The sequence below is a fragment of the Strix aluco genome, chromosome 1, assembly GCF_031877795.1.
Source record: "Strix aluco isolate bStrAlu1 chromosome 1, bStrAlu1.hap1, whole genome shotgun sequence".
NCBI classification, from domain to species: Eukaryota; Metazoa; Chordata; class Aves; order Strigiformes; family Strigidae; genus Strix; species Strix aluco.
In genome coordinates, this window is record NC_133931.1 from 146,377,437 (window position 1) to 146,403,623 (window position 26,187).

The 26,187-nt window shown below is 41.3% G+C and overlaps 1 protein-coding gene across 1 annotated transcript in view; it reads left to right on the plus strand.

Moving 5' to 3' along the window:
• RARB (retinoic acid receptor beta) overlaps positions 1 to 26,187 on the plus strand; it is a 319,454-nt gene that overhangs the window by 122,859 nt on the left and 170,408 nt on the right. The window contains exon 2 of the mRNA XM_074839011.1: positions 2,724 to 3,222. Within this exon, the coding sequence (XP_074695112.1) occupies positions 3,045 to 3,222 (178 nt within the window). The 5' untranslated portion in view covers positions 2,724 to 3,044. The remainder of the gene's footprint in view (positions 1 to 2,723; positions 3,223 to 26,187) is intronic.

Here is a 26,187-nt window from a genome sequence, read left to right on the forward strand (position 1 = left end):
CACAAGTGAAGTCTTGCCTTAGGAGTTGTTTTTAATGCTATGGAACTGGCATGAATGGGACAACTAATCTTGGGTTTCCCGTGCTGCCGCAGTTTCTACTTTGTGATGTCCTCTGCTGTGCAGTGGAGGTAATGGATCTGTAATCTCTGTTAGCAGAGCTGGTGCCTTGAAGTCCCTCAGTAACCACAGAACACGAGTGGTGTTTGCTTCTTTAGAAGAAGATGGAGTTGCTGGAACATAGGCGTCTGCCTACAATTTCCTTTTCAACCATCGTATAGATGTTCAGCTACGTGAACATTTATAATATCCTGCTGCTCCTGAGGGACAATACGTGGCATCAAAGAATACACTGTTTAGAGTAGCATACCTTTTACACTGTCTTTCTTCTCTACCTTTATTTGGAGAGAGAGAAGATCTGAAGAACTTTGGAGAGGAACAAATTCTGAACCCTTATCTCTGGCACACCTATCTGCAGGAAATTTCCTGCCAAGACGGGTGATTTTTGAGTAATGCAAGAAAAACCTGCTTTCTGATAGTATTTTCAGTATATGATTGTACCTCACATGAAATTACAAACATGCAGAACTATACAATTATAATCTAGTTTTGGCGCTGTTAGGTATTTCACATGGAGTTGCATACTGAGGAGTTATAATACTGCTGCATTTTGTCATCTCCAGGTCCATCACAGAACATGTTCCTCCAAGGGTGAGGATGTGACCAAAGAGTTTCCCTGAGTGCCCTTTTTCCCACTACATCCTGGAGGAGTTGTTTCTTTTCTGAATACTTGTCTTAAACATACAAATATAAACATACAAATATATCTGATGTTGTGGTTCTGGGAATTTTTACAATTTATTATGATCTCTGCATTTTTCTGGCTAATAGAAATATAATTGAAGGTATTAGATAGTTCTATAAGATTAATTTTATTTCCAGAGTCCTACGTCGTTTAAAAACAGGTGACCTTGTTCTATGATTAATGCATAGATTTTTTGGGGCTGGTTTTCATCAACATCCCTTCCCCATTTGTTTTTTTGCAAACATTTTGAAGCATGGTATTTTTGTGGAACTGCTTTAGAAAACATTAGTTCTTTGTGTATTCCTTTGATACTTGGCTTTCCCTGTTTCTTAAGCTTTGTAAAGCTTTAGCTAAGCAAAAGTCACCTATGATGGCTTGCCTCATTTTGTGTTGTTAATGAGTTGATGTATTTTGGCTTTTGAGGCTTCCTCAAAAGATCTGCCTGCTTTCACCAGTCTCCAGGCACATGGTCCTTGAGCTCAGCGTGGCCAACAGCTGTGCGTTAGCTCGCTGTACCCCCTCATCTCTGCATAAGTCTGTCTCCATTAGCATTAAAGGTATTTTGTGCGTAATTTACACAGTTATCAAATACTTACAAGCTACATTTCTGTTATCCCCAAGCAGGCTGCACTCAGCAGAAATTGCTGTCTGAAAACATGCACAGCTGGTAACCTTTGCTGGTATTCCACACAGAGCAGAAACACTCCGCTGCTCTCTGACAGGCAAACATATGCATTTGGGGTTGGTTTTTTTTTTTCTTTTTTTTTTCCTTGCTCATTTGAATTCTTACTGACAACTAGTAGACTGAGTAGCAGCAGTGATATCAATGTTGTGTTGTCGCAGTTTCCCTCCTCTGGCATCGATTTTGCTTTGTGACCTTGACAAGTCATTTCACCGCTACCTTTATTTGCCCACGCAAAAATCTTTTTGCCTTTGGTTTCAGGCTATAATTTCAAAGAATTACGAATAAAAATGCTGTATAACGGTGGATGTTGTTACTGATCGCTGACTGTAGCAGATGCAAGGGCGTAACATGTCACAGGAAACCAAGCCTTTAAGCAGCCCTGGACTGCCTTGCTTTTGGGTGGTTGAGTTTTGTCTGTGGCTCCTACAGCATGTGTTTGGAGGAGATGGGTAACTCCTCGTGCAGGATGGTGCTTAGGAGCCAGCTGCAGTGCTCACTGGTTTTTGCCTGGAGCACTGCATAAATAACTGCAGGAGTAGTGATTGCAGTATGGAGCAGTTGCAGCCTTCCCAGTAGCTCTCAAGACACCGGTAGCACTAGAGTTTCACAAGCAGGTTGTTTCCGAGAAGACCAGCCATTCACTGTACATAGACTTAAACAGCTATGGCGGGAGCAAATTTCACTGCTGAGAATAGCACAAGAAATGCCCTTTTCTCAGCCTGAGGCTTTAGGTACAGAGACAGAGAATCAGGGCACCTCAGTAGGCACCAGCTCTTTGGGTGAAACAGGAGTGAGTTTCGTAGCAGAGCGCAGGAGCAGTGTATCACCATCATGTTGCTCACTCAGCTTATGAATTAATGGATGCTTACTTATTCGATGATTGAGGCAGTTCCCCCACCCCCCCACCCCCCCCGGTCCACCCCCAAAAAAAAGAGAGAACGGAGAATGGTCAGTGAGGTATCTTTTAAGAGATAATAAGATAAGCTAACTATCCTTTGACCAGAAATTGCTTTTGGTATAACACATCGGGCAGGGAAATCAAGTTAATGTGTGTTCTGCTGTTAACTTCAGTAGAGTGAGAATTTTACCCCCAGGTAACTATCAAGCTGATCTTGTAGGACACTGATAAACAAGTAATCACTTAACAAAAGTAGCAAAGGGATAAAAGATTTTTCTATGTGTATATATTAAAAATATGTATATTATAATCAATATATTGTTTTCTTCTTCCCACAGACTGTATCAGTATGCATCTGTAGAGCAACCGTTCTCCCAGAAAAGCATTTGCGTAAGCAGCTGCACTGCGCCCTGATACCCAGAGTAAGAAGGCTTTCTGTCCACGGTCTACAGAGCAAGAATGTCGTGGAAAAAAGAACAGTAGGAAGCAGCGATGAAATATAGGATGGACCTGATCTAGTGAATTACCTTTTCATCATCACGCAATCCAGCTCAAGCCATACCTGCAGGCTTGACAGCCCTCTTCATTCACAAGCTGATGTATCTATTTGCTGGCTTGGAGTGATGCGACATAATATTTATACATTGTGAGGTGTTAACATGACAACCAGTAGCCGCACATGTCCAGTACCAGCAGTGAATGGACATATGACTCACTATCCAGCAGCACCATATCCGTTACTTTTTCCTCCAGTCATTGGTGGACTGTCGCTACCTTCCCTCCATGGACTCCAGAGTCACCCACCAACTAGTGGATGTAGCACCCCATCACCTGCGAGTAAGTGCTTGGTATTGATAGCATTTATTGACCAGTTTTCCTCTGTCAAAGACTGATTGTGTTTGTTCTGAAATTATTTTAAGAGTAATTGCAGTTGTTCGTCTGTGATATATTTTGCTTGAGCAAAGAGCATGCATTTGTTTTGAAATGACCATTTTCACTTAATCTTGTTTTTATAAAAATAAGCATGCAACTGTATGACATACCAAAGCTGTGGAAACCAGGGGTGATAAAACCTGCGATGCATTTTGGCATACCCTGCATTATCGTGTTGGCTGCAGAATCCAATGTTGTGTTTAAGGAAAAACCGACCATTGTGTATTCACGAACAGCAATGATTCCTCAGTACAGAATTCTCTTTAAGCTGTACAGTAATTAATACTGCTTTCATTTTCTTCTGTAAGTAACTGCTTTCTTCCCGGGCAGCTTCTGAAGAGCAGCCCAGTGGACAGCTAGTAGCTGTGAGCTGCCTATGGCTGCAGAAGGAGCCCTTGAGTTCTGTGGTTGAGTTCCACGTGCAGCACTCTCACATTTTCAGCACTGCTGAGTGTATTGTGCAAGTTTTTTTCATTGCTTTATGACAAACACACGTTTTCTGCTTGGTCTTAGTTTTATATATGTCTAAGTGGCTCCAAACAAAGTGGTCCCAGATACTGTTTAAGTAGCATCGCATGGACAAGATGTGGTCTTTGCAGTGGGTGACTGATGTATTTATCACCCATGTGAGGAAAACAGAATGTATATAGCTTTGCAGGTCAGTTTGTTGTGAAGGTGATTGCTTAAATACATTACTGTGATCGTTCAGTGAGAAGATCTTGACTGAACAGCACATTTGCAGAACAACTACACTTTCTACTAAAGGAAAAGGAGACTTGTTATAGCAGTGCCCCTAACACATCTTTCAGCAGAAAGCACACAAAGTTAGAGCTCCAGAGATGAATGGGAAACCACAGTGAAGACAGAACTTCTGAGGATTAAAGTTGTGGGGTCTGTGCTGCCTAATACTAACTCTGGTTTCATGTCTCATATATGCATGTTTGAAGACTGGGCAGCCTTGGAGTAAAGTGTTGGGTTTTTTCCCAGTTACATGGACAGTTTTCATCCAGTCACATGTGGGAAGAGGTATAATCAGTCAGGCTTTTATTTGCACTGTTATATTGCAGGGTGTTTATTGGAAGTGAAAAATGAAACACTTTCAACCAGGAGGTCTACAAGTAACTGTTCAGCTTTCTAATCCTGTCAGAAATGATCCTGGTTAATTATCAGAATACTGTACTGAATTTATCCCCCTGGTATTGCACTCACCTGTTGAAGAAACAGTGTTACTAGTTAATGGTAAACTTCTTCTGAGGCATACATTGTTAAATATCAAATGTATATGATCAGATATGCAGAGTTTTTCTTTTCCACAAGTTGTTCCTGTGGAATTAAGACTGTATTGCAGATGCATTATTAATGATTAACAAACCAGTCAGTGTTCAGCCTTTCAGAAAAGTAGCGCTAAGTATGAGTTTCTGTCAATATGCACAGTAAGTGGTTACTTCTGAATCTTTGAGTTTGTGTCTTTATGCCCTGGTCCCAGCATTTCAGGGCAGGATTTTTGTTGAGGTACTTTGCAGCACTGGCTCGCCTTGACTGAGCATGACAGCCTGGCAGCTGTTGTGCATAGCTCAAGGCAACAGTATTTGAAAATACCAGCTAAAATTGGCAAGGCAGGGAGGAGGGTGACTTGAATGAGAATTTCTTTTCAGACACAGTCCCCTGCAGGATGACTCTTCTGGTTTGTACTACTCTGTTTTCTTATCTTTGGTGGCAACAGTCTGTCTTGTTTTGAAACCTGTAGACTTCTGATTCTGGAGCTTAAGGTTAATATCACTAGAGTTATGGACACACGTTCTTGGAAGCAAGCAGGTTGAGCTTTGGGTTATTTCAGGTTTTTGTTTTTCATTGCAGATTTTTTTTTTGTAATTTTTTTTTTTTTTTTTTTTTTACAATGAAGCCACCCATAGGCTGAGGTCAGTATGATTGATGGTCTCTATTAAAGTTAGAACTTATACTGGGTGGTGGAAGCATATAGATCTCACTTGCAAAGGCCTGAAGAAATTAAAGTTTGGCTAAACCACTGCTCTTTACATGCTTGAAGCTATTGTACTATTTATCTTCCAGATTCTTTCCATTCATGCAAAATCCGATAGAAATTATTTTACGTAACAAAAATGCTGTAAATATCTCTTTGATCTTTTTAAAGCAATGCAGTTCAACAGCGTTTGTTCAAAGGTACAATCATTTAAGACTTCATAATATTGTCCTGTTTTATTCTGTTCTGTCTTGGTTTTAGACTTTCCATGATGGCAGATAACCTTATATCAAGTCGTACTAAGTTACCTTAAACTACAGTTGGGGTAGGTATATCCAGTCTTGTTAAACAGACAATGGTATTTTAGATGTATGAATTTTGCAAGCACAAGGGGCTTACAATATGTGTTCAGGATGGAGTGATTTAGTTTCATTGATGTTAATAATGGTGTTGCCTCCGTGACCTGTGACTTGGCTTCTGTTTTTATACTGAGATACATAGTACAAAATACTTAATAATTAGAGGGCTGGTCACAGTTCTAAAGGGGTCAGAAAATGAAAAAATATCACTTTTATGCATACATGAACTATGCATTAGCACCGAACAAGACCACGGTCAAGAAGATCATTACTTTTGTAAGGCCGATTGATTTACCTACCACTGTATTACGCCATACAGCACAGAGCAGTCATCTTCATGCCTGATATCAGATGGCATGCAGGCTTCCCCCAATGCATTAATAATGAGTAATTGCTTCTATATTTAAGAAAAAAAAAAAAAGGCAAAGAGTGTTTCAGGAGGTTACTGCTTGGCTCATTTAGAAATGGTATGGGAAGGCGAAACTGAAGACATTCCCATATTTTTTGGGTCGTGTGCCAGCCTGTCCCAGACCACCAGGGTTTGGTGCTCTGCTGGACTGGGAGCAGCTGTGGGAAATGGATGCTTAACAAAGGTCCTGCAGAGCCTGATCTGTTTGCAATCACAAAATGTTAGTGAAATATTTGGGGGAGGAATAAATAAATATGGGCAAATACTGTTACATGACATTTTATTAAAGTAAAAGCTTCTTAGGTTCAGGTGAGTAGCAGTCATGCAGGCACACACAGGCCATTCTGGTATCTGGGTGGCATTGCTCTTCATTAGTTCTGGAAGAAGAGACCCATCTGGCCATCATGAGGCCTAACACTGGTAATGCTGTTGCCAGAGACCAGTAAAGCAACTGTCACAATGTGAAAATACCAGTTTAAGAAGAGTTTACCTTCCTCATAAAGCATCTGTTGTGGATGTAACGGCAACTTCTAATTTCTAGAAAAAGACTAATTATAAAAATTAGTCTTAAAAAACCCCCAACAAACGACAAAAAAACCCTAACCAAGTAAAGCACCACCTGAAATCTGAGAAGGAAGGTATGCAAAAGCCATGCAGATCATCATAGTATATCCACTGAGTTGAAAACTGGTGAGGGAGGTACTGTCTGTATGTTATGGCTGATGGAACTGCAAGGCACACAGCAATGTTGCAATTTCACAGGCGAATCTTAGCATGGGGAAGGTGAAGCCATGCTGCTCATTGGTAGAGTATCTTTGTAAGACGTCTGTAGTGTTAGTTCACCGCAGTGGGTTTTACAGAATTTAACATGGGTAAAGACCACTACATAACAAAGCCAGTTGGTGTGAGCTGAAGACTGTGTCACAGGGAGAAAAAACTTAATCTGAGCTAATGCTGTGATGAAAGTAATCCCTCAGTGTGTCCGAGATCAAATTAAGGTAGGGTCTGGGCAATAACCACTGTGGGAGCCACTAAATAATAAAACACTGTGGTAATTATTCCCTTTCTGCTTGGATTGAGCATCCTGCTTCAGGCATCCTGCTTGAATGGGGTGATGTGCGTAGCCCATGTCATTCAATGGAAGCAACGCCATATTCTACCTCTAGCCCACCACCACATTTTGGTCCTTAGGCTGCCGACGTGAACCTTTGGATCCTCGATATTCTGCCTTCATTTGTTGCAAGGGAGGAGTAGGAGTAGCTTGGTGAGGGGGCAGGGGAGAGCAGTGAGCCTGATACAAGAATGTCCTGGAATTTATATAAACTTAGTAAGGTTGCTTCATCCAGATAGTTAAAAAAAAAATAAAAATCTGAATGTGTTATTTAGAGGGCTGTTGGGATGTCAAGGAGAACAATCAGTACTAAGGTCATTCGTTGTATTTTAGCCAAGCTTTTCCATACATTTCTGTCTGGGGTGTTTTAAAAGTGCATTGTAAAGAATAAAGAACTTTATATTCTATTTTATGTAAATCTTTTAAGTATGAGAAAATGTATGGAAAGTAGGATCATCTGAGGAACTGGAAGAGGTAGACAAGGAACTAACGACGGCATTACTTCTGAGTAGTGCTATGTAAATACTAATTATTATATTTAGTAGTCAGTATTGCATCTCAGGCTTTGCAGATGTGCTCAGGCCAGGCAGATTGTTTTAAGCGTTGTTTTCTGCTGGAATTGCTTTTTCTTCCATTACTGCTGGTTATTTACCACTTGAACTCCAACTTAAAAGATTGCTTGCTTTTTTTTTTTTTCCCTGGGAAATGGATTTTCCACTGGTATCATTAAAAGAGTACAGTTAAATCCAGTGTTACTGGTGTAGTACTGCGAGATATTTTTGCCAGCCCCACCCGTTGCAGGAATTCATTTACTTTTCCAGTTCTGTTGTTAATCATTATATTGACACAAAAAGTCCTCCCAAAAGCACTCTTTGGCAGATTGCATTAAATATGAATAGCAGATATTCATTACGATGTGTTGCCCCCAAGAGAACTCTAAACTATCTGCACTACTCATGAACAGGCAAATACACTAATTCTCCAGCTATTCAAATTATTTTCAAATAGTTTAGTGTGTGTCTAATAAAAACAAGAATGTCTCTGTTTCCCTTAATTACTTAGAAGGTCAAGGACTCCCACATCTCACTTTGCTTCACAAAATGGGGAATATTTCTATTGGAGGTTGGAATATGGTTAATACATGATGGATTTTCTTCCTTTGGCACAGTTACTGAGGCAAGTGCTGTCTGTAATGGACTAAAAAAAAAAAACAAAACCAACCCCTCATCACTCTTTGGCACTCTGGAATTGTGTAAAATAATATTATAATGGTTGTATTGAATTAGGAAACAATATATAAATCAACCATGCTTGATTATGTTGTTGAGCTTTTTCATGCCTTCTAATTTTAGTGTGACTGTCTCCCTTTTTTTCCAGTTCTGTCTCCCTAGGAAGGCTTGCTGTGTAGTCATTTACATGTATCTGCAATTAACAGATGACTTTTAAGACTTTTAATGTACCTGTTCAATGCATGTGTTGCACATCTTTATTGAAAAGACAGAACGTGTGTTTGCATTCAGAAAGAGGGGGATAAACAGAATATGAATATCAGATTTCTTAGCTACAGCCAATGTTGCCTCATGCTGGCAAGTCTGAGGAGCAATGTCCAGATGATACCTTGCAGATATCATTCATGACATTGGAAACCACCATTTCTTTTCAGTTCTTCCTTTTGTTTATGTTGTGGGTTTTTTTCCTGGTTGGGCTCTTTGTGCAACTTGAAAGCATCCATGCTTTGATTAATAAAACTATGTTACATTAACATTTTCTGATTGTAGTTAATCTGAAACTATCAAAAAGTTAAACTTATTTTTTCACGTTAGAGCTTCTTTTTTCAGTACTGCCATTTTCTAAAAAAACAGGAGTGCCTCTTGACTCAGCGCAGCTGGTGGCTCTTGCCATAGCTCTGCACTGTGGAGGTGAATCCTTGTCATCCTGCAGATGCAGTCCACTTTGGATTTTAGCGGGCAGCATGCTCATCTGCAAGAAATCGGTTCTGGGTGTGTATAGACAGGAATTTGCTTTCTGGGAGGAAGCTGAATTTAGAAATCGTCTGCTCTGGCAGAGAGAGCATGTGGTGTAATTTTGACATGTGCTCCATAATGGCTCTGTGCATCCCTCATAGACCTGCTGTAGTCTGAAGGAGCCTGGCATTTGGAAGTGTAATAGGAGCTGTCAGAGAATTGCTCCTTCCCTCCTTATGGGCCCCAAAGCAAGGAAATTCCCCAACAAAATGCCTTCTTACCTAAGGTTGGAAATACGTTTCTATGGAGTATTGCGAACGACCTTTTTCTTTGCTCTGGCCCAACAAAAAGAACACTCAGTAGCTGCCAGTGTTGAGGACGTCAGGAATGCAGAGCAAAGGGCTGGTTCCAGTCCCCTACTGCTGGGTCCTACTGGGTGACCCCTCTGCCTCCCCTCTGCCAGGTGATGGTGTGTTTGGTGTCAATTCATCCATTGCAAATGAAACACACAGTATATCATTCAAAAGGAAAATAATGCCAGACTTTGGGTTTGGCAGGGTAGTGTCACCCAAAGTTTTCTCAATGTCTGATGTATTTCCAACCCAAATCAATAGGTGCGGTCTTCCAGAATCATTAATTGTGTGATATTTCATGGTATTAAAAGTGAACATAAGCTTTCATTTTGCCAGGTTTATGTCTGAAGGCATATGTTTAGCAGCAACAGTTTCAAGAAAACCTAATCATGTTATTTTAATTATGTGGAGAGTTTCCATTCAGTCATGTTGCCATGTTCAAAAGGCATGTCACCATGGGGTTTTTGTAAATACTTTTTTTTTTTTTTGAGCTAAAATGTGCTTTTATTTTGCCTCAGTGCTGATGTTGGTAAAACTTTCCTCCTTTATTCTTCTTGGGTTGTTATTTTGTGTTTACTATCCTTTTAGCAATATGCAACGTTTAATTGGGAAGCCTTATTTAAGATTCAGATAGAGCAAACTTTCTTCAGGAGAGATCAATTTCCTCAGCTAGAATATCTTCCCCTTTTGCCTATTTAGGGAATATGGGGAACAAGTTGTGTTAGGTTATGTGGACTTCTCAGCTGTATCAATGACAGCATGTTTCCCATTTAAAATGATAAATACTCACCCTATCTGATGAGCCCCGAAAGGGCAGGGAATCCTTTTTCCCTTCCTTTGTCCTTCAGTGCTCCGTTTCCTTTCTTACTGCCCAGAATAGGCCTACATCAGTAATATTCATAAATGATTTACAAAAGTAATTCCTGTGTAATAGCTTGGGACGTCAAGATTTTATGATGCTGCCAGATGTGCTATCAAACAAAATTATCTGGTTCAAAAAACTTGTGATAAATCTAGTCAGAGAAAATCCCCCAGGGCAAACTCACCCTCTACAAAAGTAACTATATCTCATAAAATTGTTAGATTCTCCTTTACCACATGTTTGAAATCAGTCTTAAAGCAACAGTTTTATTCACGTGCAAACTTCGGTTTGGGATAAACTAACAAACAGGAAGGACTGGCCTTAAGCAACAGAAAACTCCTTTCCTTTCAAAACACCATGCACGCTCAGAGGAAATGTCAGAGTAAATATCAGAAATATTTGGAAAACCAGAACCTGCATCCCTAAGATACTCAACTGTTTTGTCTAGATAATGCATTTTTAGAAAGTAGTCATACCCTAAATATAGTGGGTCTCATCTGGGTGAGGTGGCTGAGCTCCTGGTTGCTGTATCTGAGCACCCTGAAGTTGTGCACTGAGCAACATGTCCAACATCTGACACGTGTGTGTGTGTGTGTTCATCCCTTCATGGTCTCCGTGTGGGAAAATGTATGGGCAGGAGGGCACATGTTTTGTCCGGGAGTTCAGGTTTTGAAGGAGGGGAAGCACTGGAGATGCACTGGAAGTCTCTGTATGGCTATGCCTCCATGCTGGAGAAGGCTGGACCCAAGGCAGTGTGCCTTTGGCTTAGACTTGCAGGTTTGTGGTGGTCCTTGTTTCTCAGGAAAGCCTCCGAGAAAGTCCAGGTGCCTGCACAAATGAGCTTCACCAGTGTAAGTAGTTTAGTTATGCCAGAGTAGCAAAGATTTTGAGCATGATTTTCATCCCATAGTTCAAGGTGTTTGGGAGAGGGGCTGAAAGTCCTGGCTGGGAGCTTTTGGGGGAGAAATGCTGAGTTCAGGCGATGGAAGAGTTTGGTTCAGCATTTCTTGGAAGTCCAGAACAGAGCATGAGATGTGAGTCTGGAGGGCCTGTGGTGTGCTATGTCTCTGAGGAATGCGCTCCTGCTTTTGGAGTAGTCCGAGACATTCACGGGCTCAGTGTGCTGCCTGCTGTTCCACAACGCGCTTGCTTATAGTTCAAATTTAGATGGAAGTCAGCTAATGTATGCAAGCAATAGGTGTGGACCTCCAGGTGGAGCTTGATCTTTACTATTTTTCAGTGCTGAAGGCTAGTCAAATTTGATTTAACCTTAGCATTAGTTTTCCTGAGTTTCATATATTTAAATCTGAGACTTGCACTAAGGCTCATACTCGCTCTTTCAAAGACATCTGAAATGCAAGAAATAAAGTTGAAACTTTTTTTTTAAAAAAAGGTTTTTTTTAAAAAAAAAAAAAAGGACAAGTGCTGTGGAAGACTCACAAAAATGCTGTCCTCATCCTTTTACCTTCCTAGGGATGGATTCAGACCCCACCTGACCACACAGCTCCTGCAAGGGCTATAGAGACTTTGCGGTCACAACTGGAGATCATCATCTTCTGTATGCATGCAAAAATTACCTAGTTGCTTCTTAGAAATTAAAGCCTTGATCTTTCATCTAGATCAGGAAGGGCATGTAAGAGTGGATAGTGTTCATTCTGTAAATTTAAGACTTAGATGCTTTTCAAAAGCTGGCTTTTACTAAAGGTGTATTTTGGTATTTGCAGTAATGTGGGAATATAATTTTTGAGATATGGGGGAAAAATGTATGCTTATGCAGTTTTTGCTTCTCAAAAGTTCTCAGGTAGTTTCAAGGCTTCATAGCATAACATACCTAATTAGAACCTTTTACAACCTGCAATGTGTTTTTCCAGTCAATTTTTAAATACCTAAAAATTAGTTTTTATGAAGGAAATGCCAAAAGTCCTTTAAATAATAGCTGTAACAGCATCACTTTTCTCTCCCTGTATTTAAAAACAAAAAGAAAGAGGTTCTTTAACAATACTGAGTACTCCAGGGGAGAAAGGTGGTGTCCTGCTGCCTGCTCTGCACAGCCCTCAGCTTTTTTCACAGGTTCTGCCCAAGGGCTTGCAAAACCTCTGGGCTCTAACAGCCTCTGCAGCTGTATTTGAGGGAGAAAAAACTTGGCTCCCTTTTAAGATTGAAAGCGTCCAAGCCAAGAGCCGGAGCACTGCCCTGTCACAGTCAGGTCACCGTCAGTTGAAAACGCGGTGAAGTTTCCTGTGCGTTGTGATTTTATTTGGGTACCATGCAAGCAGTAATGTTACAGTGCCGTCGAGCACAGCATCTGACAGGGACAATACCTAGGGGCTACAGCAGAACCAGTGGAAATCCCCATTCTGTCTATCCTTATTCCCTTCTTATCCTGATCCCTTCCAGCCACTGAGCGATACTTGTTTGAGGGTAACAATCCTGTAGAGAGATGCACAGACCTTCAGTCTAGAGTCCTGAAACAAGGCCATGTTGTAAATCTGCAGTCTTCAGAAGAATTCACCTGCATACCAGCATTACCTAAAAGCTATCAGTGAAGGCATTTGGTGAGAAATAGAACTGTATCATGTAAATAAATCTGTTTATTATATATTGCTTTCACATAGCAATTCCAGGATCAAGAGTTCTGTCATTTGAGAAATTAAATCCTGCGAGAATCATTAAAAGTATAGAAATAGTGATGTCATTACAAAATTAACTAGCTATAAACCCACAGGGTGACATATCAATTCATAAAGGGAATAGCAAAGCATAATGCAGGGCACATCTGCTGCTCCGATTCCTGCAGAACCATCAGCCTATTGGTATCTGCAGACCACTTGAAATTGAACATCTGTTAGAAGCACTCAAAAAAGCAGCAGGAGAAGCCGTACACCTTGCAAAACACTTTGCTGTCGGTAACATCATCGTTTCAATAGTGTATTCTTAGAAAAATTGTTATAAGTCCCCTTCAGGTCCTAGATCTTCCTGGCATTGTTTCTTAAATAGCAACAGCATGAGTAATTGTAAAAATAACATGGACTTTTCTAAGGACTTTCCTAACATTTTTATTACTTTTTATTTATTATACCACTGCAACACACAAACTGCTATAGAGTTTCCAAACAAAGAGGGAGATGTGATCTCTGTTCCAAGTAGCTTGGAATCAAGAAAAGGAAGACATACGAAGAATAAGAGAAAAGGAGCTGACTTCTTGGACAGGCGATGGAGGTGAAGGAAAACTCACATCTTAGAAATGCAAAGCTGAGTTGGGGCTTCTGAAAAAAATGGCTGGATGCTTAGAAACAAGTCAGCCCGTGGAGACTGCCCTGCTTCTTGTGTAGACCAACAGTAAGATGCTGCAGCTTATTTCACAAAACTCGCGTGTGCAGTCGGTGATTGATTAAGTATCGTAACTGAACTGCAATTGAACTACATCATCTTAACTCTTAACTGAACTGGTCAGGTTGACAGTATATTTCCCCTAGCTGCGTGGTCCAGCAGAGTCCAACTAATTGGCAATTTTCTTCTGTTTAACAAAAACAGAAATATAGTTAAGCCAGAAAGAGAAAGATTTCAATATTGATTAGTGGTGGTTGGTTTTCAAAAGTGATCTGACAGACATTTGGAACATATCAGCTGTCTCATGGTGCTGCAGCCAAACATCTTGGAGCACGGTTTGCTTTCCTCTGCTTTTATTACTTGCAGAAGAAGCGAACTCTGCCAGGATGTTATTGGAAGGGATGTTTGCCATTTTAATATGTAGTTACTCACACAAGCTTGATGAAAACATATTGCAATATCTTTGATTTTTAAGAATAGGTAATTGTATTTGCTTGTAGTAAAAAATGTGAATCATTGCTGTAAATTATTTGGGAAGGTGAATTAAAACATATAGCACAAGTCACACAAAATGCTTAGTTTAATTCAGTTCAACAAGTACCAAAGTATTAGATTGGAAATACAGCCCATTTCACTTTTTTCAATAACCAAAGAATTTTTACCTTGTCGTCCAAGACGAAGCTGGAGTGTTCCATAACCAAGGTAAAGCCTAACTGAGGCAGTCCATCACTAGTGTAAGTATGTGGAAAGTCACTAATACAGGCAGTTTAAACGGAGTTTCTGCCAAACCTTTGTCACTGTTGTGAAGTGCTCTGCGTGTGTGCTAACAGTGCTGAGAATATTGAACACTGGATAACCCAGAATTTAAAAAATATAATGAAGTATACATAGAAAGAGCATTAGTACTAAAAACCAGACTGAGATATGTGCATTTTTTCTCCCTAGATGTTGCTTGGTAATCCAATTTTTAGTCAGTTCTGGACCACTGAAACTTCTTTGGCTGCCCAGAAGTCTTCACAGTTATAGTCCCAGTTAAGAAAGCAGTGAAGTGAAAAGACGTGTGTGCCCCTGTTTAGTAAACTTTGTCTTTTCAGGGAAAAAAAAAATGTTTCAGAGGATCTAGACAAAGCTGTCAAAGCTGCTTTCCTGAGGCCCTGCTGCTGCAAGGGCTCTCTGAAGCTGATGCCTCTCCTTTTTCATTGGATGCACTGAGCACATTTTGGGGTCTAGCATGTTTCTTCTCTTTGGAAGAAAAATATAGATTTGGGGTCGGATCTGTTGCTTGAGGCTGGCAAAGAGCTATTCAGTAATGTACAATCACAGAAGGAATCCAGCACTCAAAGTCCCTTTCTTTACCTGTAGCATCAAGTTGCCGTCCACATGCCCATCATCCAGGAGCTCTCACTTTAATCTTTTTCTTTACTTTCTTGTCCATGCAAGTTGTCTGGTTGTGTCTGGTTTTATTTATTTGATTTCTGTGGTGTTTGTGTGCTTCTGTGCTTTTATCCCATACATATAATTACACAAAATGCTTCTGCTCCCTCTTTCCTTACTGGAGGAATTGTTTTCTGTTTATCCTCGAAGTGGAAAGGTCACATCTTCAGTGAGATGTTGTCTTTGGGGCAAGAGGGATGCAGAAGTGTTTTTTAGGAAGGTTAGACTGGTTCTTGGCAGCCAAGAAAAGGAAAGTGCAGTTGGGTTGGGGGGTGCAGGGCTTATCCCTGGATGATGATACAGAAGGCAGCTAACTCCTGGGATTTGGTGTAAAAAAACTTGTAAAAATTTGGGAGCCAGTGAACAAATTCAATTTCTGAGTTTCTCAGAGATGACACCAGCCAATGGGGGCTCTTTGCCTGTGTCTGCCGAGCACTGGTCATCCCGCAAAAGTAATGGAGAAGGCATTAGAGCCACGCTGCTGAGTCACATCACCTTTATCGAGTTTCCAATCACAAGGTTGATGATAAGTGTGTGTGACGATTTGAGAAAAACGTTGATCATTGTCAATTGTCTATTGGTCCGGAAAGTTGGGAACCATTGACCTAACGTATGTCTCTAAGGTCAGGGAGACTTATTTCCAAGGATTTGTGCCCAGGATCAGACATCAGCCTGCTAGGAGGAGCATGAAGAAAGGTTGCTGTCACAACAAAGTATCACTTTTTCTTAGGATGGACTACTTTTCCCTTATCTTTCTCCACAGAATGCTTATCTTGCCTGACCTGATTTCAGAATATCTTGTACTGTACAAGGCACAACAATACTTTGGCTCAAAACTATGTACTAGGATATGTATCATAGGGTGAAACTGGCTCCAACAAGCTTCAAATCCAACAAGGGGCAAATTTCTTTGTGAGTCTGTTAATCACTTCAAACAAAATTGCTCCCCAAATTGTTGGGAAACATGAACATCTCTGTAGCCAGGTATGCCTATGCAGGCAGTGAATAAAATCCTGCTGCCATGCTGGGTGGCTCTCTACATGGTCATCACTGACTGTAAAACAGCCAGAACTGGGTCTGTCCTTCTCAAAGTTCACTGTAGGTCTTCGCAGAATGACCTTGGACTGGCTGCTTGTGCCAATGTTTTTGTGTTCAGGAGGGTGTTTGTAATAAATTATTTTCTGAAATGTTAGGCTCAGCCCATGCAGTTTCTTTCCTAATAAGACGTTATTATTTTCTGTGCAGTGTTTGTGTTGGAGCAGAAGGTCTGGGACGGCTTGGGGAAACAGGTGAAGGAGGGCAGCTGGGGCTGCTGGAAGGATTGCTGGTATTTCAGAAGGACAGAGGGAACGGACTTCACCTGTGGCATACATTTGTTATAGATTCCCTCTGTGATGAGGAAATGAGTACAGTCAGTGCTTTGTAATTAACTGTGAGTGGAAAATCTCTGGAGATGGCTAAAACAGATTTGTCCACTTAGAGAAGAAACGCCATGACTTAACAGGTGTATGGTGCCTGTAATGTGCTGCTTAGGAGTTCTTCAGGCTCGGCTGCAAACAAAATATTATCCGACTATAATAACATTGTGAACCCAAAGACCTTAACTGGTTTCATTATCAAGTGAGCGCCTGAGGGGAAAATACACAGATGGAAAGGCATTCCTTTCCCTTGGTATAATGCTCCCGTGCCAGAGAATTTATGGCCAGGATGCGGTTGGCCCTTGCATGGGTGCCTGGTGGAGGAAATGCATGAAGCCATTCTGGTCTTTTTGTTTTGTGTTTTTTTTTTTTTCCTTGCAACCTGTTTAAGGAGTGAGTTTTCATTGCCATCCCCAGGCTTCGGGACAGCATAGCTGTATCCCGCAAGCTACAAGCTTGTGCCAGCCCCTTCTCTCTGCTGTGGTCCTTGTTCTCTCCCTGGGCAATGGTGAAGGACAGTCCTGCTTGGAAAACACCCGCTACCATGACGGTTGGGTTCAGGCTCCTTTCTAGGTCAGCGTGATACTCAGCTGGCATAATCTTCTTAGAAATTAATTTATCCCAGGATGTGCTGGGCTGATCAGAAGTGGTCTCCTAAAACTGTGTCTTTTTTTTTTTTCCTCTCTCTCTTTTTCTGGTGCAGAGGCAGATCTTGGAAAGATCAGCTCTTTCCTCTGTATTCCCAACCTGTTTGCTAAACTGGCTGGAGAGAGCATCTACAAGGCAGAGCCCTCTAGCTCAGGCAATTGGAAAGGCTACATGGGAGGGGGTCTGGAAATACTAACCCATCATTTAGCTAGTTGAGGTGGCTATACTCTTTTCTGATTCATTAGATACCCTGTGGTTTCTCAATTACAGTTGTCAGGAGAAAGGTATGAAAGCCAAGTTTTTTTGAATGTGTGACCAGAGAAGCTGATGTTCCCTGGAGGGGAGTCTGGTCCATCTATTGTGGACGACTGTTATTTTGGAGAACCTGGAAGATGAACATGCAGAGCACATTAGGTAGTTGTCTAAAATACCGTTACGTTTTTTGGAACTGAATAAATTTGCAAAGTTGGAAATTGCATCCAGGATCCATGTTATATTTTTGTGTGTGTATGTGCATGCATCTAGACTTAGTCAAGAACCCCGAAGGTATTGAAGCGAAAACTGAATAAGTAATGAAGTTGTGGTTCAATTGTAAATGTTAAAGTTTTTGTGAAAGACTGGAGGAGAAGTTCTTTTATTATTCAAACTGTCTTGTTCCTTCCTTGCTTATATATCAGTTTACCCTCTTTTTGAACATTGTATATGGTTTCACGGTGAAGAGTTCACAAATCTTAAAATGTTGCCTTCTTGTCAGTGACACTGATCATAGTGCAAAGGTCTTTTTAAAATTTCATACAGATCAAATAGCTCCGTTTGTTAAAAATAGGTCAGAAAAAAGGTCACCAGAATCTTTCATTGTTGGCAAAACTACCTATTTTTTTCTTACTCTTGGTCATAGAAACAGCTGAACAGAACTGATTTCACTGAAGTTATTGATTAAAAACGATCAACCACCCCCTTTCCCCAACATTCTTCCTTCTTCTAACAGACATCTGGCGTGGAAAATTTAAGCTAAGTATTTCTATGAAGGCTATAAGCAACCAGTCTGCTACAATGGCTGCTGCAGGCAAGAGTAAGAATAAGGAGCTTCGGCGGTGCTGCCGACAGCAACTTCTTAGTTTGAAGGTGTTTTGCACAGGTGTAAAAACACGATGCCAAAGTACATCCTGATATTAGCATACTGTACCTTGTATCCTGTAATTAACTGCACCCACCTGTATGTTGGCATTTCTCTGACTCTTGCCATCCTTTAGACTGTGTGTATCTGAGGATCTAATCCATCTCAGCCTTGGACACCCTGAACTGCAAATGAAGTCAGAGAGCTGCAGGCGCACAGCTCCTGGCAGGATTATGCACCCAGTGAGCTATTGCTCTCATTATGTTGCACTGCAATATATCATCAGTGTGAAACATCATCCTAATGATGCATTAGTGTAATACATCATCAGGGGAGTCCCACCAGTAATGTATTACTCCAAGTATGGTGCTACTCAGTAAGAAAATCATCTCACAGTCCTTGTGTTGTTTCAGAACAGCATCAGTGAAGGCAAAATATGTTGCTAAAGATTGATGCAGCTTCCCAATTTCATAACTATGTTAATGGTGGGGGTGCCTTCTGTACGCTCTGACTTTGCAATTGTATTTTCAAAGAGGTGTATTTTGGTGGTCTGTCTTTGGTTGCATTTCTGTTTGGAAGGAGCAGGAATTGATTCTTTAGATTGATGGCTGGGTGGCTTGAAAAGGAAGCTGTAAATCTCCTGCCTGACTGCCTGTTATATAATTCTTGGGGATGGGGAAATGGTTTATGAAAACTTGGTGCCAAAATTTGCAATTTTAAGGATTTTTCTAGTGTCACCCTGATACATCGTCCTGTTTCAGTCACATACACTAAGAGAAATATGTTTAAAAAGCACTGTCTCACAAAAATTAAACCCCTCTGTTTCCTGTATCAGCCCATTGATTTTCTTTGGTCTGCAAGATCCTGTAGCAAAACAATCTTTCCCACGGGAGTTGTCTCAAAGGCAAGATTTACTTCAGGGGGCGAGGCAATTGGATGACTTTGCTTATGCTTTTGAATGGCAGTGGTGATACTGCGAGGTGCTCACCATGGGATTGCATCAGTTCCAGGGACTGCCAGATAGAGAAGCAGAGTTGTCTGTGGTCCCCGTAACAGAATACGAGGACTGCACTACTCCATAGGACGCATCCATAGAAGGATTGGAGGGAATATTAGCTATAAAATACATTTCTGAAACATAGTTTTATACATGGCCAATGTTTTCTAGAGTGATTTTTGGATGCATCCAGTTTGCAGGTGCAAGATAAGGAAACCTAAAGGGAGTCTGAACTTCAGTGTGCTTTTGAATCTGCATTGCATATTTTCAGTGCTGAAATGCTGCACAGAAGTTGTTTTTTAAAAACATCTTCCTGTTCACAGAAAAACCTCAGCAAAACCAAGGGGCATTTCTTTAATAGGTTGAGCAAAATTTGTTCTCCCATTGCTTTTGCTTCTTGTTCTCTTGTATTACCGTATAACTGGGCTGAGAGGCGTGATTGTGGCCCTCCTGGGATTTGTCAGTCACTCCTTTTTTTCCTGTAAGGTCTTTTCCAACCTAGACGATTCTGTGATTCTGCTTCTGCCTGGGTACCTATGTCAATAAGATAAAGAAATATGGTAACATGACTGTATTTGCAGGAGCACCTAATGAGCCCTCTGTTACGGCAGCAAAATGGAGATTTTTCTACTGCTATAGCTTGTTTCATTCATTCGCAATGTTTTTACTGTCCCGATCCAAAGCATGCACATACTGGTATAACACGAGAAGCACTTCGCTGGCGTCATTCTTCTTTTACTGGTTAAGTGCTCTATGGGCTTTTTTAGGCAGCAAAAGCAGTACCCCAAGCCAAAAGAACTTCAGTTGTAACTTTCTTGAAGCCTTATTTGGGCAAAGTATGAATGGCCTTAAAAGACAGTAACTAATTTATTTCCTGAAGTGGTGCTGGGTTAAGATCATCATCACAAATCACACCGTCTTCAACGTTAGAGTCTCCCTCGCTGCTGTAAGGAATACAAACCTGCTCTTTTAAAGTTCCTCCTCGAGACTAGTTTAGGCTCCCAGAGGTCCCAGCTTGCTCTCCAGGAGGATGACAAGGCTGCCGGTGCAGCACGGCTCCTTTGTGCTAGTGCAGAAGCAGCTGAAGGATCAAGCCTTCACCTGTATGTCGGGCAGAAGAGTGAAGCCTAGTGACTCTCTACCCAGTGACAGCACCATGGCTGTCTGATAATTGCCTTTGATTTTAAATGAAAATGAAGATCAGCCTTGTTGGCTGCCTTAAGTAAACAAAATCCAATAAAACCAGAAACTACCCATCAAAAAAGCAGGAGTTTAAAGGCAGAGATCATTTAATGAGTTGATCTTTACAGTTTTTAAAACTTTAAGATTAACATCACCACTTCATTTCCCTGCTGCTGTTGCTACTTTGAAATCAGGTTCTCTTTCCCAGACTGCCTGAACTGAGCCCCGATAGTAAATAGTTTTCATCAGCAAAAATTAAAAAGATGATGACCTTAATCTTTTGATTTGGCTGCTGTTTAGGGTTTATTTTACCTTAGGATTGCTCAGCTCATGCCTTGGAGCCTTCTCGTTAGAGAAACACTGCCCTTCTCTGTGTATACAGAGCGTGTAATGAATCAAACATTGCTGTAAATACTGTTTGTGAAGTGAAGTGTTTCTGGCAAATTCCCTAGGCTTATTGCATAGTCATATATGGCAGATTATTGTGTTAATAGATTATTAAACTCTGCATGTGCACTTTAACCTTCTCTGAACTTTATTCTTGTCTTTTAGAAGGAATTAACTAAATCCAAATTAGTGGTGGGCAGTCAATCAACAGTCATATGGGTTCTCTGACCTTACCGGTATGTCCTGTTGCATTGCGTTGTGCTTTGTTCTTCCATCAGGTTGCACCATGACTCAGGCACAAACATGACACGTCAGAAATATAACGTGATGTGACACAGCCAACAAAAATGTCAGTTAAGAGCTATGTGGATAGTTTCAATTCATCCAATTCATGGATTATTCGCTGTCCATTCATGTGTTGATAAAGGGTCTGGTAGTTTTCAACTTGCTGGCTGTTAAATGAAAGGGAAAAACAAAAAAAAAAAAGCACCAAAGCAAAGAAACAATAGCTAAGACCCCCATCCTTCAGCTGGGTTCCCCTGCATTCATTGCCCGGGCTGTGCACTGCAGTTCCAGCTGGTGGTATTTGGAACCTGTAAGTTAATTAGAAGGAGAAATTTCTGCAGCTAGCAATGTAGATATTCTGGGGAAAAAAACATTGCCCCGGGGGAGGGATGATATTTGAGCAGATTTATAGTGCTCTGAGTGTGCATATGAATGAGATGATGGCCTTCAACATGGCTTGCTGCTGTGGGGAACTGTCAGCTTTGCTCGGGTGGAAGGAGATCCATGGAGGGGAGCAGTGGAAATGAAGGGAAAATAAAGATAAAAATTGCATTGGTTTTAAAATGGGATTTAAAAATTCTTAAGGTACATAAAAGCAGGCTCTCTTTTTCCTCTGGAGGGGAAGTGAAGGAAAGAAACACCCCACATAAGCAAGCAGTGCAGATTAAAGTCTACTAAATATTTGGGGGGGGGAGGGGGGGGGTGTCACTGTGTGTGTGGGCCTCTCTGAATGCCTAAGCCCCATCTCCCTCTTGTGTTTAGGTAAAAATCACCCTGAACAGAGTTTGAGACATCCTGGTTTATTCTGCTCTGGCAAAACATGTTTGCTAACTTTGGTGTGCGTGGAAAGGTCAGCGTGGTACAGGGTAGCGACAGGGAGGAATTTGCTGAAGACCATGGCCAGGCCAAGCCAAGGGATATGCTTGTCCCACCCTGGGCCACGTGTTTTAATAAATTGCATCCCCTCAGGTGAAGCGTTGTTCCTTGCCATGAGGGTGCTATACACAATTGCACGGAGCAGCGCGCAGCTTTGTCTAACGCCTGTGCGAGGCTGTGGTGCGGTCGCCCACCTCGCTGTGTGCGCTGGAGCTGCTGCTGGCTGCCCTCCTGAGAGGGCAATGGATGGGTAGGGCAGGTTCGTTAATTACCTTTCTTTGACAGAAGGATTGCGTTTTCTGCATAGACACTGAGAGAATGTTAAGTGGGTTGGCCAGCAGTTTTAAGAATTGCTTTCGAATCCGCATCTTTCGCTTTTATCTTTCTTTCTCAACTTGAATAAATCTCTAGAGGTTGCTAATTGCAGCATGTTTTCTTTAGCACTGGAGTGGTGGGCAGCACATTTTTAACCTTGACTTCCACAGAGGTTCGGTGTCACTTGACATGCATGTTGAGAAACAGTTGTGTGTTGCTCAACTCTGTTGTTCAGAGGCCCTTGTGTTTTTAAATATTTGTCACTGCAGCCTGCTGTCATTTACAGTGAGCCTTTATTGAGATCATTAAATGGAAAGTTTAAGATTAATTCCCTTTCAGGGCAAGAGGAGGAGGATAAATAACCAGTCCTGCTTGGTGTTCGTTCTTAATGACTCCAGCACAGTGTGAAAGAGTAAACAGTTTTGACAAAAGATGTAATTGATTGTTTGGGTTTGACTGATCACTCAAAAATGTAGCGTATCCTCATTCAGAAGATGCTCTCTAAGGTAATGAATGTGATACTGTTAGAAAACAGGGTCTCGTGCCTAAGCAAGGGCAAGGTTTCATGCTGTGGCTCTGCTCATGGCCAGGCTGGCAGCTGCTGGGAGTGCTGGTGCTGCTCCAGCCCTGTGCACCATGGTGGCTGCTACCTCCCTTCCTTTGGTGCCCCTCTTATCCTTGGGGACCCAGTTCAGAGAACCAAACCAGTGGAAAGCTAGACTACCAGGTATAAGAAAGATTAAAAGTGAAACTTTTTTGCCAGTTTAGATCCTTAAATTGCCATATCAATGGCCCAGGTCAAAGGAACACCAAGGCTGGCATGAAGATATGGGATCTTGCAGCGTGAGCTCAGGGAGGAGGAGGGCACTGTTGTTCAGTGGCAAATGGCCAGTAGATCTGCAGGCTGAATTCCAGATTATGGTGGTGGGACACGCTAACAGTGAAGTTAACGGTGGTGTGGTTATCCGAAGGCTTTCTGCATTCTCCAGCTGCCACCTCTAGTTTGTTGGGAATGAAGATGAGAGCTTTAAAGACCACCTACTGTTTGCATCCTTGAATGCCCTGTGGGCATATTCATTCTGTTCACATCATGTCTAGATCTAACCTTGTCTTTTTCTGTCCCCTTTTCTTGTGTAAGTTTTCCTCTTTCATCCCTTAATATGCTAGTTTTCATGCTGATTTTCTGTGCCTCCATGATTTCACTGTCAGAAGCATGGGTGATAAGCAGATCAGCAGTATGTTAGAGGTGAAGTAACTTGTTATTCCGTATCTGTGGAAGAGTGCTGCATATCCACAAAGGGGATGTACAGCAATAAAAGTGAGAAAATACGGGAGGAATGCATGAAAGGCCAGTGAATGAAAAGGCCTGAAAATACAAGTATTTGCTGTTAAATTTATGCCATAGGAAGACATTTTGGGTTCATATAATGAACAGAAGAGTCATATAATGCTCACATCTTTAGGATGTCTTTAGGAGTGCAGGACTGTTTGAAAAGCTGAAATCAGGGCCGGCCTATTCGTATTATGGCTGTGTAATGCCAGTTGTGACTCTCTTGAGTTTAACTCATCCTTTCCTTCCTTGTTCTCACAAAACCAGATGTGGAGTACCTGCAAGGGACCACAAGGAAGTATCGAACAATTATCTGAGCAAGTCAATGGTACCCATTAAATGTTTAGGTGATATGCTGAAAAGGATATTTGTTTTTTTGGATATTCTTTGGAGATATTTGAGGGACTAAATAATACTTCGTATTATTTTTGCTATGTATTTTGTTTCACAGAATATTTGTGAAATGAAGGGAGAAGTGCCACTGCTGTGGTGGTTGAGGGTAGTAGGTGATCTGTCAAGGGTTTGGAGGTCCTTGTGGTTGAATCATGTGTGAAGAGCCCACTGGGTGACCAAAACCTAACTATAAGGCTGTGCCTAGGTGATAACTACTCTTGACCCTTCCTGCCTAAGGAATGCTGATATCTCTGCCTTGGAAGGCAAATTACAGGGGTTTCATCAAAAGGATTGCTCAATGGAACAAATAAATATTCTGAAAAAGAAAGTTGAGGGTAGAAACTGTTCTGAGCTTCCTCACCAGTCAGTGCATGCACATACATAGTTTTTGTCTTCATTATAGATAGGGATTGAATTCTATGGCTGCAGAGTATGTTGATGCCTTAGGCAGAGGATTGTTGAATAGCTGGGAAAGAAAGCTTTCTTGCTTATCGGAGGGACACCATCAATGCCCTGCTGTTTGTGACATCAGCATTTATGCCTGGTTAGCTGCATCATTTCTTAGCGCACATTGCATTGTACTTCCCAGTGCTGCCACCTCCTCCCCTTCACTCCTGTTCTTCAGGTTCTGTATCGTGGAGAGTGGTTGGATAAAAGACGGGTATTAGAGGAGAAAGGGTGAGAGTACAGTTTATCAATTTGTGTTTCCTTTTCCTTCACTGGTGAGTTCATCCACGTGAGCTTTCATCACTGTGAATGTCTGGGATTATTCCTTCCGATAATGCGAGGTGTTCCCAGTTTCTCCTTAACAAACTGAGACCTAGACTCAGGTCTTGGGTCTTGTTGGTTGGTTGGTTGTGTGTGTGTGTTTTGTTTTTTGTTTTCAGAATATGACAGAGTACCCAGGGCACAGATCACTGCGTTTGCTCTTTTCAGAGTTATTTCCAGCTAGTCAACCTCCTTTTGAAAAAGTGGGTGCCAGAAGTTTTGATGTGCAATAAATGCTTCACTAGCATTATTTACAGTCACAAGTATCAACTTTCTACTCCAGTTTCCATATGTAAAAGATGGTTTTCTCTGTGACTGGATTGTGTGGTAATTGTACATTGAACTGGTCAGTCACAGTGACCATAAATTCCTTTAAGTCACAGCTTTTCAAGTGCATCCTCTGTCCTTTGTGGGTGACCTATATTTTTTTATTTGTACATGTGTGAACTTGAAATGAGATGATACTGGAAGGCTGGTTATTGGAGACTGAGCCTACTTTATCAATTACTGTGGTTTACTCCCTGGAACTGATCTGGTCTGGTGTTTCCTTACCTAGTACTGTTCTTTCAGAAACCTTTGTCAGTGATATTGTTAGTAGTACTCATTTTATCCCCCAGTTACTGAATTTCAGCAACACTGGATTGAGGCCAAATCCATATAAAATTGCCTTAGAAATGTCTGTAACTGGTGATAGTTTCCCATCTGCAATTACTTTTTGGGATAGATCAGCTAGCTTTCAATCTATTTTCTTCCCCATTGATTATGTCCACCGATAATTTTTAATTGGAATGTCATGTAAAACTAATTCAAATGCCTGACAGTAGTCTAAGTGTATTATTTCCCCAATAGCGTTGCCAACCGCACTTGTAGTGATAACAAGCTTGGGCGATAAGTCTTCTTTTCCGTAATACTCTGTTGATTTCCATTCGTTATGCTACCATCCCTTAATTCTTTGCTGATTGCATTTGTAACAGGTTTTATGTTATTTTGCCTGAAATCAATACCAGGTTAGCTGATCTATAAATACCTAGCTCATCCTGCTTGCCCTCTTAAAATACTGGCAGAAAATCAGCTTTTTCAGCTGGCTGCAACTTCCCCCCCAAGCCTGGGAAACAGGATGGGAATCCAGACAAACTCCTATCGCGTCCTGCCACACCCTCCCAACAGCACCGTCCCTGCGGAGGCAGTTTTATCGTGTGTCCTGGTTCACGCACACCTTGCAAGTTGGCTATGAGAAGTATATAAATTAGCAGGACAGCTATGGAAAGGAAAATGATCATATACCAGAAAAAAAAATTTTACTGTCTCTAGTCTTGTGAAGTAGTGGTACCAATACACATGCTGATAACG